This window comes from Muntiacus reevesi, chromosome 4, assembly GCF_963930625.1.
Source record: "Muntiacus reevesi chromosome 4, mMunRee1.1, whole genome shotgun sequence".
NCBI lineage: Eukaryota > Metazoa > Chordata > Mammalia > Artiodactyla > Cervidae > Muntiacus > Muntiacus reevesi.
The window spans coordinates 157140255-157165278 of record NC_089252.1 but is presented as its reverse complement, the minus strand read 5'-3'; the positions used below and the strand labels follow the sequence as shown (position 1 = coordinate 157165278).

At 35.0% G+C, this 25024-nt stretch overlaps 1 protein-coding gene across 6 annotated transcripts in view; it reads right to left on the bottom strand.

The window, feature by feature from the left end:
• KIF21A (kinesin family member 21A) overlaps positions 1 to 25024 on the bottom strand; it is a 173393-nt gene that overhangs the window by 64779 nt on the left and 83590 nt on the right. For all 6 annotated transcript variants that reach the window (XM_065934621.1, XM_065934616.1, XM_065934617.1 and 3 more), the window contains exons 2-10: positions 13606 to 13828; positions 13293 to 13475; positions 11776 to 11925; positions 10506 to 10640; positions 9865 to 10032; positions 7907 to 8022; positions 1310 to 1505; positions 724 to 913; positions 80 to 143 (exon numbers count right to left, since the gene is read on the bottom strand). In XM_065934621.1, the coding sequence (XP_065790693.1) occupies positions 80 to 143; positions 724 to 913; positions 1310 to 1505; positions 7907 to 8022; positions 9865 to 10032; positions 10506 to 10640; positions 11776 to 11925; positions 13293 to 13475; positions 13606 to 13828 (1425 nt within the window). The remainder of the gene's footprint in view (positions 1 to 79; positions 144 to 723; positions 914 to 1309; positions 1506 to 7906; positions 8023 to 9864; positions 10033 to 10505; positions 10641 to 11775; positions 11926 to 13292; positions 13476 to 13605; positions 13829 to 25024) is intronic.

The following is a 25024-nucleotide window of genomic DNA, read 5'->3' as shown; positions in this document are numbered from 1 at the left end:
CAACAAATAAATAGTAGCAATAATACCTCACTGCAAAACCCAAATATGTACATTATATATTGCAGAATATAAACTATACCTGAGATCTTCAATTTCTTTAATGTAATTATGAATCATATTACTAATCTCCTCATTCCCTTCACCTGCAAGAAAAAATAAGGAAAGGGGGAAAGAATAAACTGGGAGATTGACATTGACATATATACATACACTGCTATATTTAAAGATAGATAATAAGAACCTACTGTAGAGCACAAGGAACTCTACTCAGATCTCCGTAATGATCTATACAGGAAAAAAATCTAAAAATGAGGGAATATATGTGTATGTGTAACATTCACTTTGCTGTATAGCAGAAGCCAACACAACATTGTAAATCAACTATATGCTCCAATAAAAGTTAATTTAAAAAAAAAGAATTTCCTTTAACATTCAACAGAAAAGAGTAAAAGAAAAACAAGGTTATGGAAACAAACAATGCTTTGAAACGTAATTTAAACAGTAAATTTCCTGCCCTTAATTCCATGAGCAGAAAGATAATATGATGAAGCAAAGACACACTTGATTTCTATAAGAACGTATTATTTACAAATTAAACATTAACTTAAAAATCACAGAAACTGACATTTTTACTTCAACTATTCCATGAAATTAAAAAAACAGGAAGAATATTTCCTGCGCTCCAGAAGTAATCCCTCACCATTCCACAGCCTACACACATACCTGCTCTGACAAGAACTTGGTTGGCCTGATCACTCACAAGCTGTGTGATTCTGGTCCTCAGTGCATCGACTGTCTCCTGCATGGCTTTAATTCTTACACGCAGGTTGTTATTTTCAGTCTGTAACATAGCATTCTCATGAAACATGTCATTGATGCTTTCCACCCCCTCTTCATCAATTATTCTTTTGCCCTAGAAAAGAAAAGTTATTTCCTTGTTGGTTGAGGTGTTCTAACTACACAAGAGTTTTGTTAAAGGATATTGCAGGACTGTGGAATTCTACAACAAAGAGCCCTTTTGCCTTAACAGCCTCAAGGCAAAAGAGTTCTTTTTCCCTCTACTACATCACTTCATTGAGCATTTGTCACTAAAGAATTTGATTGAGAAAGTGGTCTTTGGAAACAAGAGGCTGATCAAGTTGTTAGACTGAACATTATTAAAGGCTACCCACAAAGAAAACTATAGAATTCCACCCCTAAAAGGAAAGATGCCACCATTACGACAAGACACTCCAGAGACATATGTGAAAGCCATCACAAAAGGGCATCACTCTGTACAGAAAATGCAAAATCAAAATCATTAACTTACTGTTTTATACTCCATAAGTTCCATCTGAAGTCGTGTGATCTCACTACGGAGTGCATTGATCTGCTGACTAGCTCTGTCTTGATTGACCATCACTTTGTTCTTGATATTTCTAGCTCGATTGGCATATTTCAGGGTATTTAAAGTTTCCATAAAATCTCTGTCTGAAGGGCTGACACAAGCTATCATGATTGTTTGGCTGAAAGTTACAAAAAAATAATTAGGTTTACAGATAAAAGCAAATAAAATGCCAAAATAATCATTTTAAATACCTGTCTTTTGAATAATATCTACTCTTCAAGACACCAAAATATTGATATTACCAAACATAAAAATAAAAACAATTTTTAAAGCCTCAATGCTACCTTAAGGAAAAAGATTCTTTAATATCGTCCCTTTTTGACACCTAATACTTTGAGAAAGCAAAAGTGCATACATTTATTTCTCATCTCTTTACAAAAAATTTTTGAAGCAATATACACAGAATAATTCTAAAATTTAATCTACCTACGAAATGTTGAAATTCAAAACTCATTGCTTTCATTGTCTGCTTAATATTTCAGGATTTAAGTGTTTTCTTTTTTTTAATTACTTGCATCCTGATCTTTTTCTTAGCAAAATATTTCACACAAAATTCCGTCACCTGCTGAAGAAAAGTACTTAGCATGCTCATATGTTTCACAATATGAAATATCACTTGTGATTGAGTGGTCAAAGTTCCAGAATTTCTAGTTAGATTACACAGGAAAAATGTGAAACATTATTTTACAGTCATGATGAATTGCTTTATCAACCAAAGAATAAGATAATAAAATCCTTATTATGCCTAAGAAATTTCTGTCAATGAATCAGACGTGGAAATTCTAACAGGCACTTGCTGCTGCTGCTAAGTCGCTTCAGTCGTGTCCGACTCTGTGCGACCCCATAGACGGCAGCCCAGCAGGCTCCGCCGTCCCTGGGATTCTCCAGGCAAGAACACTGGAGTGGGGTGCCATTGCCTTCTGCTACCACTGGTACCAGTGCCAATAGGCACTTATATACTAACAATTAAGGATGTAACTTATCCAGGTTGGTCTGCAATTTACACCTATCAGTTCTAATCTATGGCCTTCTACCCTCCTGTTCCACTGCTGCCTTCTCCCGAAAATTTCAACAAAGCATTCATAGTACCCCTTTTATTTTTTTTCAAGCTTTATTTTTACTCAGAGAATATGTAGTAATGTCTCATTGTTTTTTCCTAATTTGTAAAAGTGTTTACACAATTTTTAAAGGTTCCTTTCCATTTAGAGTTACTACATCCTTGAGCCTATCTTATAGCCAACAGTTTGTACCTCCCACTCCCCCATCTTTTTACTGCCTCCTCCTACACACAACTGGTAACCACTAGTTTGTTCTCTGTAACTGTAAGTCTGTTTCTTTTTTGTTATATTCACCAATTTGTTGTAGTTTTTAGATTCCACATATAAGTGATATCATACACTATTTGTCTCTTATTTCACTTAGCAGAGAGCCCTTCATAGTTACCCTTTTTTAAAAGGGTCCCATTCCATCTATCTTTATTCCTTTGTGAAGTCTTGGTCATCCTTTCTTACCCTTAGTTTTACTATTATTCAAGATTGAACTTAGATCTCTTCTAGCCTAAGAATCAAACCCTGAGCTTGGCTATACTTTTTTCTCTGCTTCCTCATACCCTCTGCATACCTCTTCTTTATGGATAATGATTATGACTATATTAAAATTTTATAGATTCAAACTCTTAGATACTAAACTCCGAGAGGAAAAAGATCATCAAATATTTTTTTATTCATCAGTTTACTTCATACAACAAGATATTTGGAACATATTCAGTTCAGTTCAGTCGCTCAGTTGTGTCTGACTCCTTGAGACCCCATGCACTATAGGATGCCAGGCCTCCCTGTCCATCACCAACTCCCAGAGCTTACTCAAACTCATGTCCATCAAGTTGGTGATGCCATCCAGCCCTCTCATCCTCTGTCATCCCCTTCTCCTCCTGCCTTCAATCTTTCCCAGCATCGGGGTCTTTTCAAGTGAGTCAGTTCTTTGCATCAGGTGGCCAAAGCATTGGAGTTTTGGCTTCAGCATCAGTCCTTCTAGTGGATATTCAGGACTGATTTCCTTGAGGAATGACTGGTTTGATCTCTTTGCAGTCCAAGAGGCTCTCAAGAGTCTTTTCCAACACCATAGTTCAAAAGCGTCAATTCTTTGGTGCTCAGCTTTCTTTATAGTCCAACTCTCACATCCATACATGACTACTAGAAAAACCATAGCTTTGACTAGACTAGGACCTTTGTTGGCAAAGTAATGTCTCTGCTTTTTAATATGCTGTCTAGGTTAGTCATAGTTTTTCTTTCAAGGAGCAAGTGTCTTTTAATTTCATGGCTGCGGTCACCATCTGCAGTGATTTTAGAGCCCCCCCCCCCCATAATAGTCTGTCACTGTTTCCACTGTTTCCCCATGTATTTGCCCATCTATTTGGAACATATTAGGTCGTTGTTATTTGTTTGGAACATATTAGGATTTGGAACATATTAGGTCCCTAATAATTGTTCATATATCATGTGTATATTTATTTATTTGAAGTGAGAAGATAATTCATGCACCTCTGTTGATGAAGAAGATAAGGTAATCCAATGAGAGTGATGGTTATGGATACTAATTAGAGGTCAGTACTACTCAAAGTGTAGTCTCTGGTCCAGTGCCAGTTTGGGAAATTCATGACAAGTATAGAAATTGAGAGTAAGCATTTTAGAAACTTTTTATAACATTTGAACTTGCTGTAATCAATGAACTCATTTTATTGAATAGCGTATACAGCAGTTCAAGTGTTTTCAAACTCACATAATGGGATAAGCTGAATACAGTCATGTACAATATCAATCCACCACAACTGGGAAGTGGGAAAAGTAGAGAACTCTCCTTTACAAAAAGTACTGGGTTTAAGTGCTTAAGAATGGTGAAATTAGGAATGAGAAGAGCTAACATCTATCACATAGGAAAAAGGTCACATATTAAATAAAACCCCAAACACACAAATTCCAAGAACAGTTTTACGAAAAATGTTTTTTAAAGGAAAGTGGTTTATTTTTATATAAAATCATAACTGTCTTAAAGAAAGTCATATAACTTAAATATATTGGGTTGGCCAGAAAGTTCCTTTGGTTTTTAAGTAAAAATTAAAAGACACATTTTTCATTTTCACCAAGAACTTTATATTCACCATTTTGTTCCACTACCTTCTGCTATTTTTCATGCAACTTCATAATTCCACCTTCCAAAAACTTATAATCTTCTTAAGCCAAGAACTGTTCCAGGTGCTTTGTATAGTCCTTCTAGGGGACTGAAATTTTCTGCATTAAAAGAATTTTGTAAAGATTGAAATAAATGGAAATCTGAAGATTCAATATACAGGGAATATAGTGGATGAACCAGAACTTCCTAGACAAACAATAATAGTTTTTGCCTGGTCATCATAGAAACATATGGTCTTGCATTATCTTGGTGGAAGATTATGTATTTTCTGTTTTCTAATTCCAGATGCTTTTCTTTGAGTGCTGCTTTCAGTTGCGGGCAGTACTTGTTGGTATTAATCACTTGGTCTTCCAGAGGAGCTCATAAAAAGGACTCCCTTCCAATCCCATTATATACACCTTCTTTGAATGAAGACTGAGCTTTGGTGTGGTTAGTGGTGGTGTGGTTCATTTCACTTGCCTCATGGTCTCTTCCATTTCACATCATTTTACAGTATCCACTTTTCACTGCCCATAAATTTGTTTTAAAAACAACATTTTGATTATGTTTAAGTAGAGAATTGCATGCAGAAATGTGGTTAAGAAGGTTTTTTCACATAACTTATGTGGAACCCAAACATCAAAGCAATTAACATAACCAAGATGGTACAAATTATTTTCAGTGCTCGATTTTGATATTGTGAGTGTGTCAGCTATCTGCTGCATGGTATAACATGGATCTTTCTCAATTAATATCTTAATTTGACCACTATCAACTTCAACTAGTCTACCTGACCATAGCACATCGTCCTGAGAGAAATCTCCAGCACAAAACTTATCAAGTCATTTTCGACACATTCAATCGGTTTCAGTACCTTTTCCATACACTGAAACAAATTGTTTTTTTGCATTTCAGGTGCATATTTACCTTTCTTGAAATAATAAAGCATAATATGCTAATAATGTTGCTTTTTTTCTCCATCTTCAATACTAAAATGACTACACAAAAATTCACTAATTTTGAAAAGTTTTTTTTAATGCATGCTAATATGACAGCTATGATGATACAGGCTAACAAAATTATTTCAAATGAAGTAAAGACAACGAAGCACTTCTAGAGCCATCTTATGGAAAAATTAGCAAACCTTTCGGCGACCCAGTATTAGGAAGTTCCCTGGTGGTCTAATGGTTAGGACTCAGTGCTTTCATTGATGTGGCCTGGGTTCAATCCTTTGTCAGGGAACTGAGATTCCGTAAGCCATGCAGTATGGCATAAACAAATAAAGTTATTTATCTTATATGTTACTATATCATATTATATTATTCCTAAGGGAGGAAATGTATCACAATATTAACAATAGTTACCTACAGGCAGTAGAAATATGATTAACTTTTATTCATATTTTATATTTTTCAGTTTTTGCTATAAAATTCTTAAAGTATTAAACATTATAAACATATAAAAGCCAGGTTGGTTTTTTTAAAAAGTCACCAAATCATTCATATAAATATATGCAATTTGTTTCCACAAATTATCTTTGATCTAATTTTTCTTTAAGAGTAATTTGTATAAACATCACAAAATAAAGGCATTTTGTTCTCCAATGCTTATACAAAGTACGATGCTTTTGAAAGAGGAGACTAATCTCATAATTTTATGAGTGTGACTGAAAATGGGACTGGGCTTCCCTGATGGTCAGATGGTAAAGAATCTGCCTGTAATACTGGAGACCTGGATTCAATCCCTGGGTCGGGAAGATCCCCTAGAGAAGGGAATGGCCACCCACTCCAGTATTCTTTCCTGGAGAATTCCATGAACAGAGGAGAATGGGATTAGAAGAAAGGAGTTACCACCCACTTGGGTAATGAGTGAGTAACATCTGAGATTCTTTAGCTGTCGCTTGGATAAACCTCAAGAGGAATTCAAAATCCATAGTGCAAATATCTTAGATTATACAGGGCAAGCAAACTCTCAGAAGTACTGAAGTAATCAAAAGTATTGACACTGGAAAGGGGAAGACGTTTAGTATCTCTTCTTTGTTACAAAACAAAGATATACTATAAAGTAAAGAAATAAATGTTGGAAAAGGCTACAATTTAGCAAACTTTAATAATTTATAGTTGGTTTAAAAAACAAAAATTTTTGTGCAGTTACAATAAGATTCAGATTGATATTTAAAGTCGAATGAAAATATAGAACAGAAGAAATATGGACAAATGGAAGCAATAAAAAGGATATGCTAGAAGAGGGATGAGACAAGCCAATGCCAATATTATAAAAGAAGCAATATATAAATGATACTGTTAAATTCTATAAACAAAACATTATTTCCAAATCCATCCAACCTCAGCCCAAATAAATTCAACATTATCAAAATTCTTTGAATAATAGTTGTTCAAAGAGAAAATTGGAAAGTTTAATTACTGAATTGTTATACAGCATCAGTTTGTATGTAACGTTGAAATATGCAAGGACTGAATTTAAATGCCAAAAATGTTTTCACTTTTAAAGTCAACATGCTGATGTTTATGAAGAGGAATGCATTACCAAAAGAATACATTTAGCTAATGAAACGTATCAGGATGATGCAAAGTACAGAAGAGGAGGAACATCAGTGATTCTGGCAAAGTTAATAACCAGCAAACACCCTATATTTCATTTAATTAATATTTTTAAAGTTTTCTAAAATTTAAAAAAATGCTTAATTTTTAGGAAAATTGTAAAAAAATTAATAATATTTAGCCAGAGGGATGGGATAGGGAGGGAGTTGGGAGGGGGGTTCAGGATGAACACATGTACACCCATGGCGGATTCAAGTCAATGTATGGCAAAACCAATACAATGTAAAATAAATAAATAAATAATTTTTATTTATAAAAAAATAGTAAAATAGTATATAGAATATTATATAAAAATAAATAGTAAAATAAATAAATAATTTTTAAAAATTAATAATATTTAAATTATTTTTTTAATTACATAGAAGATAGCATTTTTCAACAAAACTTTACTAGGCATCAAGTATGTGCCAAGCACTCAAAACTGAAACTCTGTATAGTAGAGAGAACGTATGCCAAGGATTTCATATGCCAAGTGGCTGAATAAATTACTTAGCTGAATTTGAATTTTCTTATCTACAAAACAGGAATAACAATACCTACCTCAAGAGATGTTACAAGAAATATGTGAAATGACATGCAAAAGCACTCATGCACTTGAGGCACTTAATAACTACTAGTTCCTCATTAATTTGTTTTATAATAAACAATTCTTATAAGTCACTTTTCAAACATTTTAAAAATAATGAATAACTGAAATCCAGGATTATGGAGGATGAACACTTCTGCATACCTATTGCCCCCAAGGGAGTCCTGTAGTAGTCTTGTCAGCTTAGAATCTCTATAGGGAACATGAGTGGCCCTCTTGCTCTTATCTCCCAATGCACTTATTACATTGCCAAGTGCCAACTAAAAGGTAGAAAGAGAGAGAGGAAAATGATAAAAATGCACTAATTACAACATTTTTAAATAATGAAATCTTATAGAAAATAATACGAAGACATGGCAGGATTGAGACCACTTCTATTTGGTTTTACTTTACATTTGTATTTTGAAATATGAAGTAAACTTGAAGCTTTCTATAAAACTACTAAAAAACTGACACCAATCAAAATTTAGTGCCATGTAAATATCCATAACTCACAAATACTAAAACATCTATGAAGGGGTTTTCTTTAGAAATTGGAATGCTGTAAGACTGATGACTTCTAAACCATTCTTAGAATTATCAGAGCATCATGAGGTATCTCTCACAAAACTGCCAATTCATGTTGCAAATTCTTCTCCTCAGCTCAATGAAGAAATAAATTGCTAGTTTAACAATTTCATGGAACTTTCTTGTACTATAGCTTCCTTATATGAAAACAAAATTTCTTTTAACCACAATAAACATATCAATATGGTATCTCTGAATAAAGTATGATGAGGTCCAGCAGCACTTAGAAATTCAATGAATCTATGTAATAAGCATCCAATATTTAAGAAATTAAGTCAAATTGTAGAACTCTTTAGTCCCTCCTCCTGCCACCTACTTGTACTTTTCCTGGTCACTGAACTAGCACCTACAGCATAAGTACTTTTCCTAAATGTTTGCCATGCTCGCCTATAACTATGTTTTTGTTAGAGCCAGTGGATGCTGCAGAGAGTGCATCAGTATCACACTGTGTCTTAGTCCCCCTTTTCTAGAGTCTGCAATTCTAGCCACTGGTCACACTGAACCTCTACCACACATCTGAACATCTCAATAGCCTGAACAAGGAAACTGAGCAATGGCTTTTGTCTTTTCCAAACAGCACAAATGTAAATACCATACCACAATTTTATATCTCAAGAAATTCAAAACAACACACAAAGTCCAGGATCCTGCTCACTCACTCCTCTGACCACAATAATCAACCATATGGTGGGAGCATCAGGATGCATGGTTGGGAAGACTGGCTCTTTCTAATCAGTCTCAGTTGATAATTCCCCCACAGAAGAGTTATAATCACGTAACAGCAAGTATTGGGCAATGGCCAAAAAAAGGACCATATGCTTGGATCCCTTGCTCTAGGAAGAAAGGCAAAGCAGAAAACACCTGTCCTGATGCTGTCAGCATCACAGAAATTTACAGTGCCATTACTTTTAAGCAGGAACAAAGAACCACTTTTATAATGAAATCAATAAGAAAAAAAATTTATTACATAAAAATTTGGTTCAGAACATTTTCTTTCAGATAATAGAAACTTAAGGCTAACTCCAACACAAGATGCTTTCCAATCAATCAAAAACACCACTAGATGGCAGGGTATTAAAGTTAATTCCTAAAATGAAAAAAGTTATCATTTTTAAATAATCATTATTAAATAACATGTTATTATATAATTTCCAAAATAAAGTCTGTCATAAAAATGTTAGCATAAAACTACTTTAAAGGTCATCCCATATAATATTTAATATTATGAGTATATTTTTAAATTTGAGAAGAATTTTAAAATCATTTCTACTATATATATATATACATATCTTATGCACACATCATAAAACTTAATCCAACTAATTTTTTACACTTGAAGAAAACTTACAATGTGAAAAGGAGAAAAAAGTTGACAGTCTGACATCAAAATTCAATGCGTTACTCATAAGTTTACAACAATTTTCATTTCTCAGCTCAGTGTATGGAGGATTTCCACTTGCGTATTATATATTATGAAATGGAAAAGGAAAATAAAATAACCCTGATATATTCCCAGTACAAAGTCTTAGTCTTACTAGTCCACAGTTGATGGAAATGCCTTCTTTTGCTCTCTCGCCTGTAGCTCCAGTACGCTTCAGTCTTTCTGAACCTGCCAGATCAACAAAATGGAACTTTGCAGTCAGAGTTTCAAATTCATTCATCTGTGATGATTCAGAAATCACTTTATTATCAGTTGCACTTTCCTGTAATTGAGGAAAATAATTGAAAATACCTTGTTAATGTGACACTAAATATCTATCCTTCAACCCCATCTTGCCTTCATTTTTCACATAGACAAGTATAGGCCTGTAGTCAAATAAATATAAGCATAAAATGCCTGTTGCAACTATAAGCTTAGACAAAGTTAGATCAAAGAAAGCTATCAACTGAGGCTTTGCTTATATTGAAGAGAAATTTGTAGCATACAGCCCTCAAAAACAAAGGGTTTCAAGTAATTAATCCATCACCATACTTTCTGGCTACTAGAGACATATAGTCAATTTTTAATTTCAAAATTTTATATGGCTGGCCAGCTTTAGCTTAAATAAATCCAGGGACATCTCATTAGGAAAAGGAATGATTAGACAAACTAAATTTGACACAAATACTCTCTTTGATACTCATGTGATTTTATAGAAATTAAATCTGAAAGTTTAAGACATTAGAACTAACTCACAGCATCTATTTGGGGACACATTCTGGTTTGACACAAGTGAATGGTAAAAATGGCATGTGAACGAGAGCTCTGAACATTCATTTGGGTACTAGCAGTTGTCCGAGATAAAGCACCCAGCTTCAAACACTGCATCATCTAGAAAAGGGAAAGAAAGAGGGGTTTTACTTGAACAATACTTAAACTCAATCTACACAATCACAAGTCTGAGCTACTGGTTAAAATTCATCGTATTAAAAGATGTACAAGAGGTAGATTGTCTTATTATTTTATTTACAGGCACTTTTTGACCAGAAAGTATAACAGTGTTTGTTTTTGTAAATAGGAGAAAACACTGAGATTCCATTGTTTGCCATTTGCTGATGTCCGCAGCTTCTATTTCAAAACTATTACAGTAGAACACTTTGGAACAAACTAAGCACTAACTGGAATTTCTCAGGCTCTTCTGTATTTTCTTATTTGTAATTTTTTTTTTGGCCACTCCACGTGACTTGCAGATCTTTGTCACCCACCGGGAACTGAACTCAGGGCCCAGGCACTGAAAGCACTGAATCCAAAGCACTGGACTGCCACAGACCTCCCCAGGGTGAGCTTTCTCAACAGTCTCTCTAGGAGCCACATACAGGACTGCACGATGCTGTTGTTCAGTCACTGTCATGTCTGACTCTATAGCAACCAGGAACTGCAGCCTGGCAGGCTGCCCCTCTGTCCATGGAATTTCCCAAGCAAGAATACTGGAGCCGGTTGCCATTTCTTCTCCAGGGGATCTTCCCGACCCAGGGACTGAATCTGCGTCTCTTGCATTGCAGGCAGATTCTTTACCACTGAGCCCCCAGGGAAGCCCCACAGCCTCCGTGTGTTATAGCAAAAAGCACAAAGGGCTGTGGTCTCATCCTTCCCTTTAAATGATCTAATCCTCTTTTTTTAGGTGTGAAACAAAACGATACATACAAGGCTTTACACTCTTTAGATGTTATGATAAATGCACTGACTTGATTACAACTGTGACATTTTTAATAACAAAATCCTGGAAAAAGTGATGAAGAAGATAAAATTTTACCCCATTGCTACTCTTTAGGATACAAATTTCATATTGCAAGCAGCAAAGCTATTAAATAAAGCCAAATGTGCTCTATTTTTTTCCTTTGGCCGTGCCTCAAAGCTTGCAGGGATGGAACCCATGCCTTCTGCATTGGGAGTACAGAGCCCTAACCCTTGCACCTCCAAAGAATTCCCCAAACACGCTCTATTTTAACTATAACATAAATGTCACCTCGGATTCTGTAGTCACTGTACGTGTTGTGACGCCCACAGTATAAATTCCTCCAGCTGAATCTTCATGAATCCTTATGTTTGATTTTTTAGTTTTTGCATCAATATCACGAGTAGTATCAAATAAGTCAAGAACTTCTTCATTATATAGCTATTAAAAGAAGTAAGTTTAACGTTAGTCAAAATCGCCTTATGGCTGTAATAACACATATTACATATTATCTTTGAAACATACCTTAAAAGTTCTTCTATATGACATATTTATTCAAAATAACACATAAAAATGACCACAAATAAAAATAAATGCCAGATTTCTTTACAAGGGTAAGAAGAGTAAAAGACTTAATCATGACTAATGAGTTAAGGACTAGCTAAAATGATCCACTAACCCTCTGCAAAAGATAAATATTTATAAATACAGGTAAATTATAGAAAAATATGTATCAAATGTAGACAAATCCTAAGCTTGAAAGTTTAGGGAAGGTTTTAAGAAGTTTTAGTGTTTGAACTAAAAGTATATTTTCTTTAGCCCTACAACCCTTAGTATATCTAAAAATTAATACTTAGTATTTGTGCAAGATGAGCAATATATCAACATACTCTGATGAGATTGTGCTACCACCTTATAAGAGGATGTATACACCAATTTTTCTATCAATATGCTTAGAGTCATAAGGCCTAATAACACTTACAGGGTGAAAGGGAAGATAAAAGAACAGCTTCTTTTCTTTTTCCATCATTAGTTACCTTTCTTTTGGTAGAAACACATAATTATATTCTTCTTGGTTTTTATTAAATTGGAATGTCTATTAAAACTAGCAGGAAGATAACTGATGTTAATTTGAATTGTTTTCTATGTTGTGCTATATAATGCTGAATAGAATGTTTCATCAATTATCAAAGTGATTTGCTTAGGTGATCTAGACTACAATTAGACTAGAACGCTCGTTGGACCAAGCATACAGAATTATAATGGTACTGTCCACCCAATTGCGATACTGCTCAAATCTTCAATGTCTTCTTACTAGCATGACCTTCCTACCAACCTAGACTGCCCTAAATTAATCCAAACCTGCCCTAATCTTTAGATACTGCATTAAAGTACCTGTATAACCTCGTAGTAATACCAGCTTCTGCAGCCAGACTAGTGCTGCAGCATCAACTGTATTATTCCTCATATTCTCTCCCTCCCTTTTGGTCTTAGTTACTGAATTCCCAGCACTTTGTGAACCTAACTACATTACAAAAATAATTCTCAGAAAAGAAAAAAAAATCTGAAATAAATAATATTAATTGTTTTACTCTATGGATGTTGGTCAAATATCTATAATCTCTTAAAAGTAAGGAATACTTCTTACCTATTATCTCTTGTTATGAGTGCCTATGTTAGTTTACTCAAACAACATTTATTGAACACCATATGCCAAGCACTAAAACGGAAGCTGGACTATAAAGTCATAGGGCTACGGTCTTAAGCACAAGACTTAAAGGAAACTAATGACACAGTTAAACCATTACCTCTAAGAACTGGGCATTCACTTTAAAATCCGGAGGAGGAAGTCCGTTTTTAATGGAAGTGTGTTTTTTTTCTTCAATACTCTTGAAAAGATGTTTAACAGCACGAGAAATAATACCCTGTTCTTCCTCAATGATGTTAACATCAAATCCTGTTCCCATTGTATATGTTTTGCCAGCTCCAGTCTGAATAAAAGAATGGAGAAAAATGGATGCTTGATCTTAATAACATAACCTCAAGCAACAAAAATGAAAGTGGAATTGAACCAACACTTCTGAAAAGTTACAGTTTCTATGAAAATAATTTGATACTTACTTGTCCATAAGCAAAAACTGTAGCATTATATCCTTCAAAACAGCCGTCAATTAGTTTTTCTATACACTGAGTGTAGATCTGCTCTTGCTGGGAGTCAATGTCAAACACATAATCAAAAGTGAAAGCTTTATCCTTGCCTAGGAAGACTTGAGGTTCTCCAGGTGTTACAGATGTACAAATATGGCATCCTTCAATCCTTTCTTTGGCAAGCTGTGGTCTTATTCTGTGAGGAAAAAAACAGGAAGAAATAAAATAAGATACAATAAATGGGAAAAAAACTGAAGAAGTAGGATTTTGAAAATCCTAGCCAAATCTTTTTAAATCACAAATTTACACCTTGAGCTGAAAAGTTTAAGTTAAATAATGCTGAGCTAATTTCAATATGAGTTACTTAATCCAAAAAAATCTTGACTAAGAGTAAAATTAATCTTAAAATTAAATATTTTTGTAAGAGAATATCTTTTCTCAACTCTGTAAGAAGTAAAGACTCAGTTAAGTAAGTTCAAGTACCAAAATGCTATTTATTGTTATCTTTGTTTTACACTTCTTTTCTTTATTTCCAGAGAGGAAAATATCCAAAAATGAGAAATTAAGAACATAGCATTTATTTTGATACCTGTGACTCACCATTTTTTGCAAACTCTTCACTAATGGTTCCAAAACTTATTTGACCATAACCTTCTGTTAGCTTAACATATTTAAGCATAACCCAGAATATATAATCCCACATTGTATATTCACTTATAAATATATGCATGTACCATATTGATTTGTCATATGATATACACAAAAGCAGAATTTTGAAAAGAAAGAATTTAAAAATGAAAACACAAAAAAGTTCTAAATATTTTCTCTCCGAAACTACTGAATCATCATTTACATCACAGCATTATAATTGGCCTACACCCAACTCTCATACTTCAGATTCTAGGACCTTCCCCTTATGCATTAGCATCCTGATTTCAAGGCCTATTTGTCAAAGAAGGAAACTAAATATGGAGATATGTTACTAATAGAACAAAGCAAAATCTGGCCCTGTTTTATTCACTCCATAAACAGGACCATCAGGACATACATGTCACTAATTTATTTTACTTGGGTTTTTAAGAGGTTCCTATTTGCCATGGAGAAAAATAAGCAATTTAAGGAAGAAAGTAAAGACAACCAGTAATAGAAAATATAAAATGATACAGAAAATAGAAAGGATTTTAAAGAAATCTCATTTTTTGAGGTACAGAAATAGAGATCTATAGAAGTGGAATGAGTTCATCTATTTGTTACAAATAAAGCCAAGCCTAAGTCCAGATCACCTGAGTTTTAATCCTTGGCAATACTGAGAAGGAACCGAATTTCTGTAACCCTGGTTATCTCAAACAGAACTCTGTAATAGCAAAAAAATGTTAAGTAAAGAATCTAAATTATTTATGCAATTTTCCTTTCTTCTGTAATAATGATGTTTTTCTTCCATAAAGTCTTCAACTTCAATGATTTGTTTTAATAGCATGCAATAATCAATGGGGAGCTGGTTAGGTACTATGGAAAGAGTAATGAAGTAGCCTTTAGGAGACTTGGATTCTAACACTTCTCTTACTCTATAGGTATCATGGGGTCTTCTCTTGGAGCTCCAATTTCCTCACCAGTTGACAGAAACTATCATTTCCAAGATTCCTTTCAGATCTAACACTATTTGCCTGAAGAACACTGAGGAAAAATATTTATAAAAATTATAAGAAATAAATGTTTCTTACAAGAAACTATATCCATGGACTATAAAAACAGCCCATTGTAGTAAGCAGCTTTGACTTTCTGGTTCCACATTTTCTTGATGAGTTGTCTTTCTCAAAGTTAATATTCCCTTCCTTCCAAACTCCCCTTCTCCTGTTTCACTTCATCCATTCATGGGGATAAAAATGATAAATACCATCCTCCTCAGGAGAGTCAAGGGGAGAAAAACAAATCCCCCATCCTCCTAGGAAGATTCACCATCCTGTCTGTTGCCCCATAAGAAGAGTCAACTTCAATTACTCCCTATTCCCTATTCCACCTATCTAACCTATCTCTAGGGACTATTAATTATCTCAGAAATAGCTCATCCATTTTCTTCCCTTCCTCATCAAATCACCCCAATCAAGCCACCGTTATCTCTTACTTGGATTATTGCAAAAGTCTTCTCAACAGAGAGCATGTGTCAGATTCTGCCCCCTATCAATCTGTTCCAGATTGGTATGGATATTTATAAAATACAAAGTTGATATATTTACAAAATATGAAGTTGATATGATATTTGTAAAATATGGTTGATCACTGCCTTGCCTAAAACTCTTTGTGTGTGTGCTAAGTTGCTTCAGTTGTGTCTGACTCTTTGCAACCCCATGGACTGTAGCCCACCAGGCTACTCTGTCCATGGATTCTCCAGGCAAGAATAATGGAGTGGGATGCCATGTCCTCCTCCAGGGCATCTTCCAGACCCAGGGATCGAACCCACATCTCTTATGTCTCCTGCATTTGCAGGTGGGTTCTTTTACCACTTGGAGAAGGAAATGGCAAGCCACTCCAGTACTCTTGCCTGGAAAATCCCATGGACCGAGGAGCCTAGTAGGCTACAGTCCACGGGGTCGCAAAGAGTCGGACACGACTGAGCGACTTCACTACACTTCACTTCTTTTACCACTAGCCCCATCTGGGAAGCCCAAAGAGCCTCTAGTACACCCTTAAACCATTCTGCAGTCTCCTCTTGCCATGGTTCATCTTCCCATCAAAGGACTTTGGTTAGTGATGGTAGTTGTGGTGACAGTTTATTTTTAGCTAGTTTCACTAACAAATTATGCTTTCTCTAGCATCTATGCTTTCAAATACGATTTTCTCTCCTGGACATTCTTCCTTCTCAATTCCCAACTCCTTTTCCAGCCTGAATATCTTGTTTTCAATCTCTGTTTAGATTTCACTTCTCTCAGAAGCACTCATCTAATTCTGCAGTCCACCATAAAGTCATATCTGAGCCCAGGCTGTGTCTCCTGAGAGCTACCCCATTTATCCCAAAGTTCTGCTCTCTCTCTGATTTATAGCTGTACTGTGAAATTTAATAAACTCCAAGTAATAAAACAGATAAACACAAAAACAACTAAATGAAAGTGAGCACTAGGCTACTGTTTGAAATCAGTGCCTCATTAATTTTAAGTAAATGACTATACCCACAGGCCATCTTATTTGGCTATTAAAATAATTTTAATTTAGTTTCAACATAAAGAATAAGCACTATTTGAACTGTAGATACTACAGCCAATTTTAGAATGCCAGTGTCACTCAGAATTTACCTAACCTCTACTCACCTGCTTATTATCCTTGCTAATAGCAAGGAGGAGTGCATTTGAAATATGGATGATATGCAATCATACCATCTGCATGGGTGGGGAGAGTGACTTTAAAAACCAAAAAGATGGGTGGAACCCTTTTCTACCCAAAATAGGCAATGGTAGCTTCCCAGCAGTATGAGAAATTCCCACCTAGGAGGGGATGGTCTCTGGCACAAGCAGATAATTGGAAGCTGACTACACTTCAAAGTTCAGAGATATATTCACCTTCTCAATTCCCTTTTGAAAATTCAGATTATAAACTCTCCAAATCCCTAAATTTATACTCAGGTCAGGAATTCTCAGATAGTCTTAACCCAAACCAATTAGCCTACTTTAATAATGTAGAGTCTGAAATTTACATAGCAGTAAGCTTCCATTTAAAGACTATAATTTGATATTATATAGAGATAAAACATACCATCCTTCTGGGAAAAATAAGACTAAAACTAAAATCTGATATTTATACTCATCTAATCCCAACACTAAGAAATAAAAAAAAGCCTTGCAGGCTTTTTTAAATGTTTGTAATCAAACAGCTAGATATATTAATATTTGAAACTGCTTCTTAAAGAAAAACAATTATGCATAAAACTTACGTCATAAATATTTAAGATATTCTAATACTACACAGCAATATTTAAAAAGTCAACAACAATGTGGGTTGTGTCTAAAACAGTAATTTGCTAATGGAGATGGATTTTTTCAAATGTTACAGTGGATATGAATATAGCAAAGTGGGGCCACGATGGAAAATAGTGACAGTTTCAGTAGAGAATATGCCCTGTTTCTTAGCATGAGATATGGAACCTTTTATCCTTTGTGGGCTATTGACCAATAGGATGGGATCTGAAAGGGGAAAATCCATGGAGAGCCATACAGAAATAAATGCAATTTGTTATAACTAGTTTTTGAAGGTTAAAGGTTTGAAACAAAATATGATACAAGCTGTCAATTATTCAGTTTTAAGATAAAAGGACATTAACAAATGTATCCATGTTCTGAATCTTTCCATCAGCATATAGCAGCTTTTTAGTTTCTGTTCTCACACTTTATTTAAACTGCTTAGACAGAAGGCACCAATGACCTTTTTATTTCCAAATACAATGGATCCTTTTTAGTCTTCATCTTACCTGACACATTTGATCCTATTCACAACCAGTAGAAGAAAAATCTTTTTTCCTCTACCCTTCTAGATTCTCCTAACTAGGACCCTTTTGACAAGACAGATTAACAAAATAAAAACAAACAAGTTTATTAACTTTTGTATCATGCATAGACATAGGAATATTCAGTGATGAGTAAATCAAAGAGTGGTTGCAACTTGAAATTATATAGCATCTTAACAAAAAGAAAAAGGACTTTGAGTTTCTTATACAGTAAACTGTCAGAATATAAATATGTGCAGGAACTAGTGGAAGATAAAGGTTAATTAAATAAATTTTATTATGTAGGATCCTTTGGTGCTGTCTCTGATAATTAATTTCTGTCCTTCTTGGAGCAGAACAGAGGGAGAAAACCTTTTAAAAGCTATGTCCTGCTTTTTTGGCAAATATCTGTTTCTCTTAATTGCCTTCAGTCCAAAACAATTCTTATGTCAAATTGGCATATAACGGGGTGGTGTTTTCTGCTCCCTACAAACACTATATTTCTCAGCAGTTGGCTTTTGTGACATTTTTTCTGAACTTATCTTTTCCTCTTGTATCTCATATACCAAGTTGCCTTAAAATAGCAGTGTTTTCCCTGCCACTAAAGTGTCCCAATTATTTAGCATGGTATCTATTCTAAGATTTTCCTAATCTGAATTCTGCCCAAAATTCCACTCTCAAATCTAGTTACATTACTCAACGATATCAAATCGCTGATCATTTTTTGATCAACTAACTACATACTTTCATTCACTGTGCCAACCTACATGCTTTTCTCTCTACCTAGAACGCTGGATCTCTATGTCTCTGCATAGCAACTTCTTTGCAATTCTTAAAGACCTAACTCAAATATCAGTACATTTATAAAGTTTTCCCTTTCCTCCCAAACTTGAATTAATCTATTCAGTTTATACAAGATTTTAGAATGTGACAAGTCGGTTCAGTCATCTCCGACTCTTTGCAACCCTATGGGCTGTCGCCTGCCAGGCTCCTCTGTCCATGGGATTCTCCAGGCAAGAATACTGGAGTGGGCTGCTGTTCTTTCTCCAGGGCATCTTGCCAACCCAGGGATTGAATCTGAATCCCCTGTGTCTCCTGTGTTGGCAGGCGAGTTCTTTACCACTGAGCCAACTGGGAAAAGATTTTAGAATAAAAGATATCAAACTGAATTCTTATTGATCACTAGCAAATGAATTATTTGAGAACTGAGAATATATCTTATTCAATAATAAAATTAATTCAACAAATGTTGATTGACTGACTCCTATAAACTGCTCTAGTTATGGGGGAGGAATATTCCAATACTGGGCATGTGATTATCACAGTAACTTAACTTTTTCCCCATCACTCTACTCTCTTACTAGAAACTTGATCTTGAGCAGTTATTTAACAAATTTATTTCTTAATTTTCTAATCTACAAGATGAATATAGGAGCTTATATTTAATACTCCTAAAGTTCTAACTTCAAGTTCTATTTTAATTATTCCCTTATGAAAGGCAAAATGCTGACTTTAAAAGGTATCAACAAACAACCTTTTTCTTCTGCCACACCTTATATCCACCATTAGTCACATTACTCATCCCATATTCTTTACAGTTCCTATTATTCTCTCCAGTTTTTATAGCAATTACTACTGTGACCACAGGGACAAAGAACTTCCTTCATAAAAACATTACGATGGCTCTTTGCAGTGACAGTATCTAGTGAAGACTCAAAGAGAATCTGAGAATAAGACCAGTTAAGTTTCCTTAAATTGGGCCTTGTTTTTTGTTCCCTGCCTAAATAATCATCATAACTGGATTTATCAAATAAGCTAAGAGGACTAGTTCAAGACGTCCTAGATAAAACAGAAAAATAAGACAAGCATATTTGGCAGAATTGGACACAATGTGCTCAGTCACATTTGACTTTTTGTGGCCACGTGAATTGTAGCCTGCCAGGCTCCTCTGCCCACGGGATTCTCCAGGCAAGAATAATGGAGTGGGTAGCCTCTCCTTTCTCCAGGGGGTCTTTCTAACCCAGGGATCAAACCTGGGTCTCCCATATTGCAGGCAGATTCTTTACCATTTGAGCCACCAGGGAAGCCCAGTAATATTTAAGGTCTAATTCTGCCACATATTCTTTGAAGAAGCATCCTACCATGAGACCTGAGCATACCTACACATTCTTTTTTTTAATTTTTACTTGAAAGATAGATGCTTTACAATGTCTTGCTGGTTTCTGCCATACAACATCATGAATCAGTCATAAGTACACATATGTCCCCTCCCTCTTGAATCCCTGCAAATTCTTGCTCAATATGCCAAGAATGCAAAATTCTGGCAGCTCTTCTCATGGATCACTTCTCAAGGCTGCATTTGCAGCAAGCAACCTTTAGGGATAATGTCCTCCTCCTGACAAAGAGTTGGCTTGCTTCGGCGAAACAATGGAAACAATGAATACAAATTAAAAACAGTGAATCCCCAAGTTCAGTGTTCCTTTTCCTTCCTATTTCATTGAGATATAATTGACACGTACGTGCATGCAAGTTGCTTCAGTCATGTCCAACTCTTTGTGACCTTATGGACTGCAGCCAGCCAAGCTCCTCTGTCCATGGGATTCTCCAGGCAAGAATACCGGAGGGAGTTGCCATACCCTTCTCCAGGGGATCTTTTGGACCCAGGGATTGAACCTGTGTCTCTTATGCCTCCTGAATTGATAGGCAAGTTCTTTACCACTGGTGCCACCTGGGAAGCAGAATAACTGACATGCAGCATTGTATTTGAGGGTTTCCCAGGTGGTGCTAATGGTAAAGAATCCGCCTGTCAATGCAGAAGACGCAAAAGATGCAAGTTCAGTACCTGGGTTGGGAAGATCCCCTAGAGGAGGAAATGGCAACCCACTCCAGTAGCCTTTCCTAGAAAATCCCATGGACAGAGGAGCCTGATGGGCTACAGTCCATGGAGTTGCAAAGAGTTGGACACAACTGAACACACACACACACACACTGTATATAAATTTCAGGTACACAATACAATGATTTGATGTACATACATTATGAAATGCTCACCACAATAGTTCTGTGAACTTTTATCATCTCATACAGGTACTAAAGATACAGATATTAAAGAAAGAGAAAATATACACTTTTTCCTTATGATGAGAAGGTTGCTGTTTCTTGATATCCCACTGTTTACACAGCATTCATGTAATAGGTCTACCTGCATTGCCTCTTTTGGATTAGGGGTTCAGGGATGCAGAATCAGTTCCAATCACCAGGAAACTTTTGATGCTTAGTGTGTTGTGAAATAATAAAAATTCCTTGCCTCCAACTCAGGAATCCTGTGTCTTCCGCCATGACACATGAAGCAGTGAAAAGACTAGCTTGTTTACTTGTAAATAGGATAAAATCCCAGACTCTGTACAGGTCTTTTTAAAATTTTTATTTTATTTATTCAGCAGCATTGGATCTTAGTTGCAGCACGTCGGTTAAGTTATTCTCATTTTTCCCTACAAACAGAAAAGGAATAACACACAAAATGTCATCCTTTTTGCCGTAGGCCATTGTTCATCTCTTGACCTGTTAGAAAACACCATAGTCCCTAATCTACTGTTTCATAATCATGACAAAATTTTCCATTACCTAAATGTCTTTATACACTGTCGCTTCTTTTTTTGCTTGAGTTATTCTGATCTCATCCCCATGTGATTTTGGTAGTTGTCTAGTTTACTCAATAATCTGACCTGATTCCCATTTTGTGTGGCTCTTTTACTTGCAGCTCTCTGTAACTAGCCCACTTGGCACCCTGTGAACACCCTCGTTCTTCTTACAGGATATCAATAAATCTGTTCCCTGAACAGATCTTTTGCCTTTTCTTAATTTGTCAGTAGATGATCATTATTAGTGAACAATACTTATTAGTGTTCGATGTGATATCTTAATGTGAATTATATCCTACTAATTTCCTCTGTTCTATTTCTTAAAAGTTAGGGCATTCTGTCACCACAACTAAGTGACTGAACTTCTTGTCCCTTGTTTGATTCTCTCCTAGTTCATTCTAGTTAGTAGACACCACCAAGAATTTTCATTACTTTAACCCTCTACCATTTATTCTAGAAGAGACATTCTGACACACAGAGGAACTTGCTACAACACTTGTGGCTTTGCTGATTTATTTTCCTAAAAGAACAGGCACTGCCTTAATCATAAGTAACACAAATCCACAACAATCTTCCCCTAAGTAGATCTTTAATTACAATGATGGTTGATGGGAAGAAGCATATTTCTTCAAGACATTCACAAAAGAAGCACACCTCAATAATGTCACTAAAGAGATTAATCTTGAAAAAAGCCTAAAAACAATAAAGAACAGCAGTGTGTACCAGGGATCAGGAAGTATATACTTCTGTGAATAACAGAGATGGTGAGAAGGACATACTTTTTAATACATTAGTGATGAATCACTTTTTTAAATTGCTCAGAAATCTTACCCTAACCTGTATGATTAGCTATGTATCCTATTGCCTCATTTCTCTGTGGTCCAGCTGACTCAAGTTTTTTTCTTACTTAGGAGCACCAAAATATATGCTCAGACACATAGATTTGCAATTAAAATATTTAAAGCACAGCACATACACTAGTCCTAGCTCAGGCAACATAACCAACCTGCTTAATACACAGAAAAAAAACTTACAGAAAAATAGAAAAAAATGAGAAGGCAGAGCAATATGTTAAAATGAAGGAACAAGACAGGATCTCAGAAAAAGAACTAAACAAAATAGAGATAAGCAATCTATCTGAGAAAGAGTTCAAGATAATGATCATAAAGATGATCACTGAACTAGAGAGAAGAAAAGGTGAAACAGATGATCACAGTGAGAATTTCAACAAAGAGTTAGAAAATATAAAAAAGAAGCAATCAGAGTTGATGAATATAATAACTGAAGTGAAAAATACACTAGTGGGAAACAACAGCATGTTACATGACCTTGGCATACCAAGTAGTTTCCAAATTGGTCAACATTTAAATTATTTGCCTATTTTCAAGAAAATCACTGGATCAAGAATGTCATTAAGTGTGGTTATGCTAGAGGTTCCTTATTAAATCTATTACATTACATGTTGAAATGTAATATTGAAATGTAGGGAAAGAAATGTTTCCCATTCGATTCTTAAAACACACACACACACACACACCAGATTAGCAATCTTGAAGACAAAGTAGTGAAAATCAGCCAAGCTGAAAGGGTAAAAAAGGGGACTTTAAAAAATGAGTAACAATTTAAGGAACCTCTGTGACAACATCAAGAATACTAACATTTGCATCATTAAGGTCCCAGAAGGAGAAGAAAGAAAAAGGGGTAGAGAACCTGTTTGAAGAAATAATAGGTGAAAACTTTCCTGACTTGGGAAAAGAAACATACTCAGGTTCAGGAAGCATGGAGCCCTAAACAAGACGAACCCAAAGAGGTCCACACCAAGATACAAGTAAATGGCAAAAATTAAAGATAAACAGAGAATCTGCAAAGCAACAAGAAAAAGCAAGTCATTATAAACAAGGAAACTCCTATAAGATACTAGAATTTTCAGCAGAAATTTTGAAGGTCAGGAGAGAGTGGCCCAATATATTCAAAGTGATGAAAGAAAAAAAACATACAACCAAGATTATAAGAATATTCTCTCCAACAAGATTGTCATTCAAAATTGAAGAAGATAAAGATTTTACAGACAAGCAAAAGTGTAAGACTGTGTCACCAATAAACTGGTTTTATAAGAAATATTGAAGAAACTTCTCTAAGTAGAAAAAGTCACAACTAGAAATAAAGCATTTATGAAAGGAAAATTCTAATGGTAAAGGCAACCATAAAGCTAGTAAGAAGGCTAAAAGACAAAAGACGTAAAAATACTACCTTGAAAAGTAAAATCATTAATACCTACAATCAGTAGTTAAGGGATTCACAAAACAAAAAGATATAAAATATAATGCCAAAAACATAAAATGCTGAAAAGGGTAGGGGATAGTAAAAATGAAGACCTGTTATAATGTGTCAAACTAAGAGATTGTCAACTTAAAATAGACAACTATATACATAGGTTGCAATATATAGGATAACCACAAATTAAAAACCTATAAAGATACACAAAAATAAAGAGAAAAAAATCTAAATAAAACTCTAAAGGTAGCCATCAAATCACAGAAGAAAAGAGCAAGAGAAGAGGAAATGAACAGAGGATAACTACAAAAATAACCAGAAAACAAGTTTAAAAGTGGCAATAAGTACATACCTAGTAATAATTACTTTATATGTAAGTGGACGCAATGCTCCAATCAAGAGACAGAATGGCTAACTTGATTTTTTTAAAAAGACCTATTATATGCTGCCTACAAAAGACTCACTTCAGATCTAAAGGCATACAGAAACTGAAAGTAAGGGGATAGAAAATATCCCATAAAAATGGAAATCAAAAGAAAGTGAAGGTAGCAATACTGATATCAGACTTTAAGAGGCAAAGATATTTTAAAATAAAGGTATCAATCCAACTAGAAGATATAACAATTACAAATATGTATGCACTCAATACAGGAGCACCTAAATACATACAACAAATGTTAACAAGTATAAAGTGGAAATTCACAGTAACACAATAAAATAGAGGACTTTAGCACCCCACTGACATCAATGGACAGATCATTCACCCAGACAGAAAATCAACAAGGAAACACAGGCCTTAAATTTAACATTAGATCAGCCTGGGAATTAATAGATACACAAAAATATTTCATCCAAAAACAGCAGAATACATTCTTTTTCAAGAGCATATTGAGCATTATCCAGGATAGATCTCATGCTAGGCCACAAAACAAGTCTCAATAACTTTAAGAAGACTGAAATCATATCAAGTGTCTTTTCCAGACACAATGGAATGTGACTAGAAATC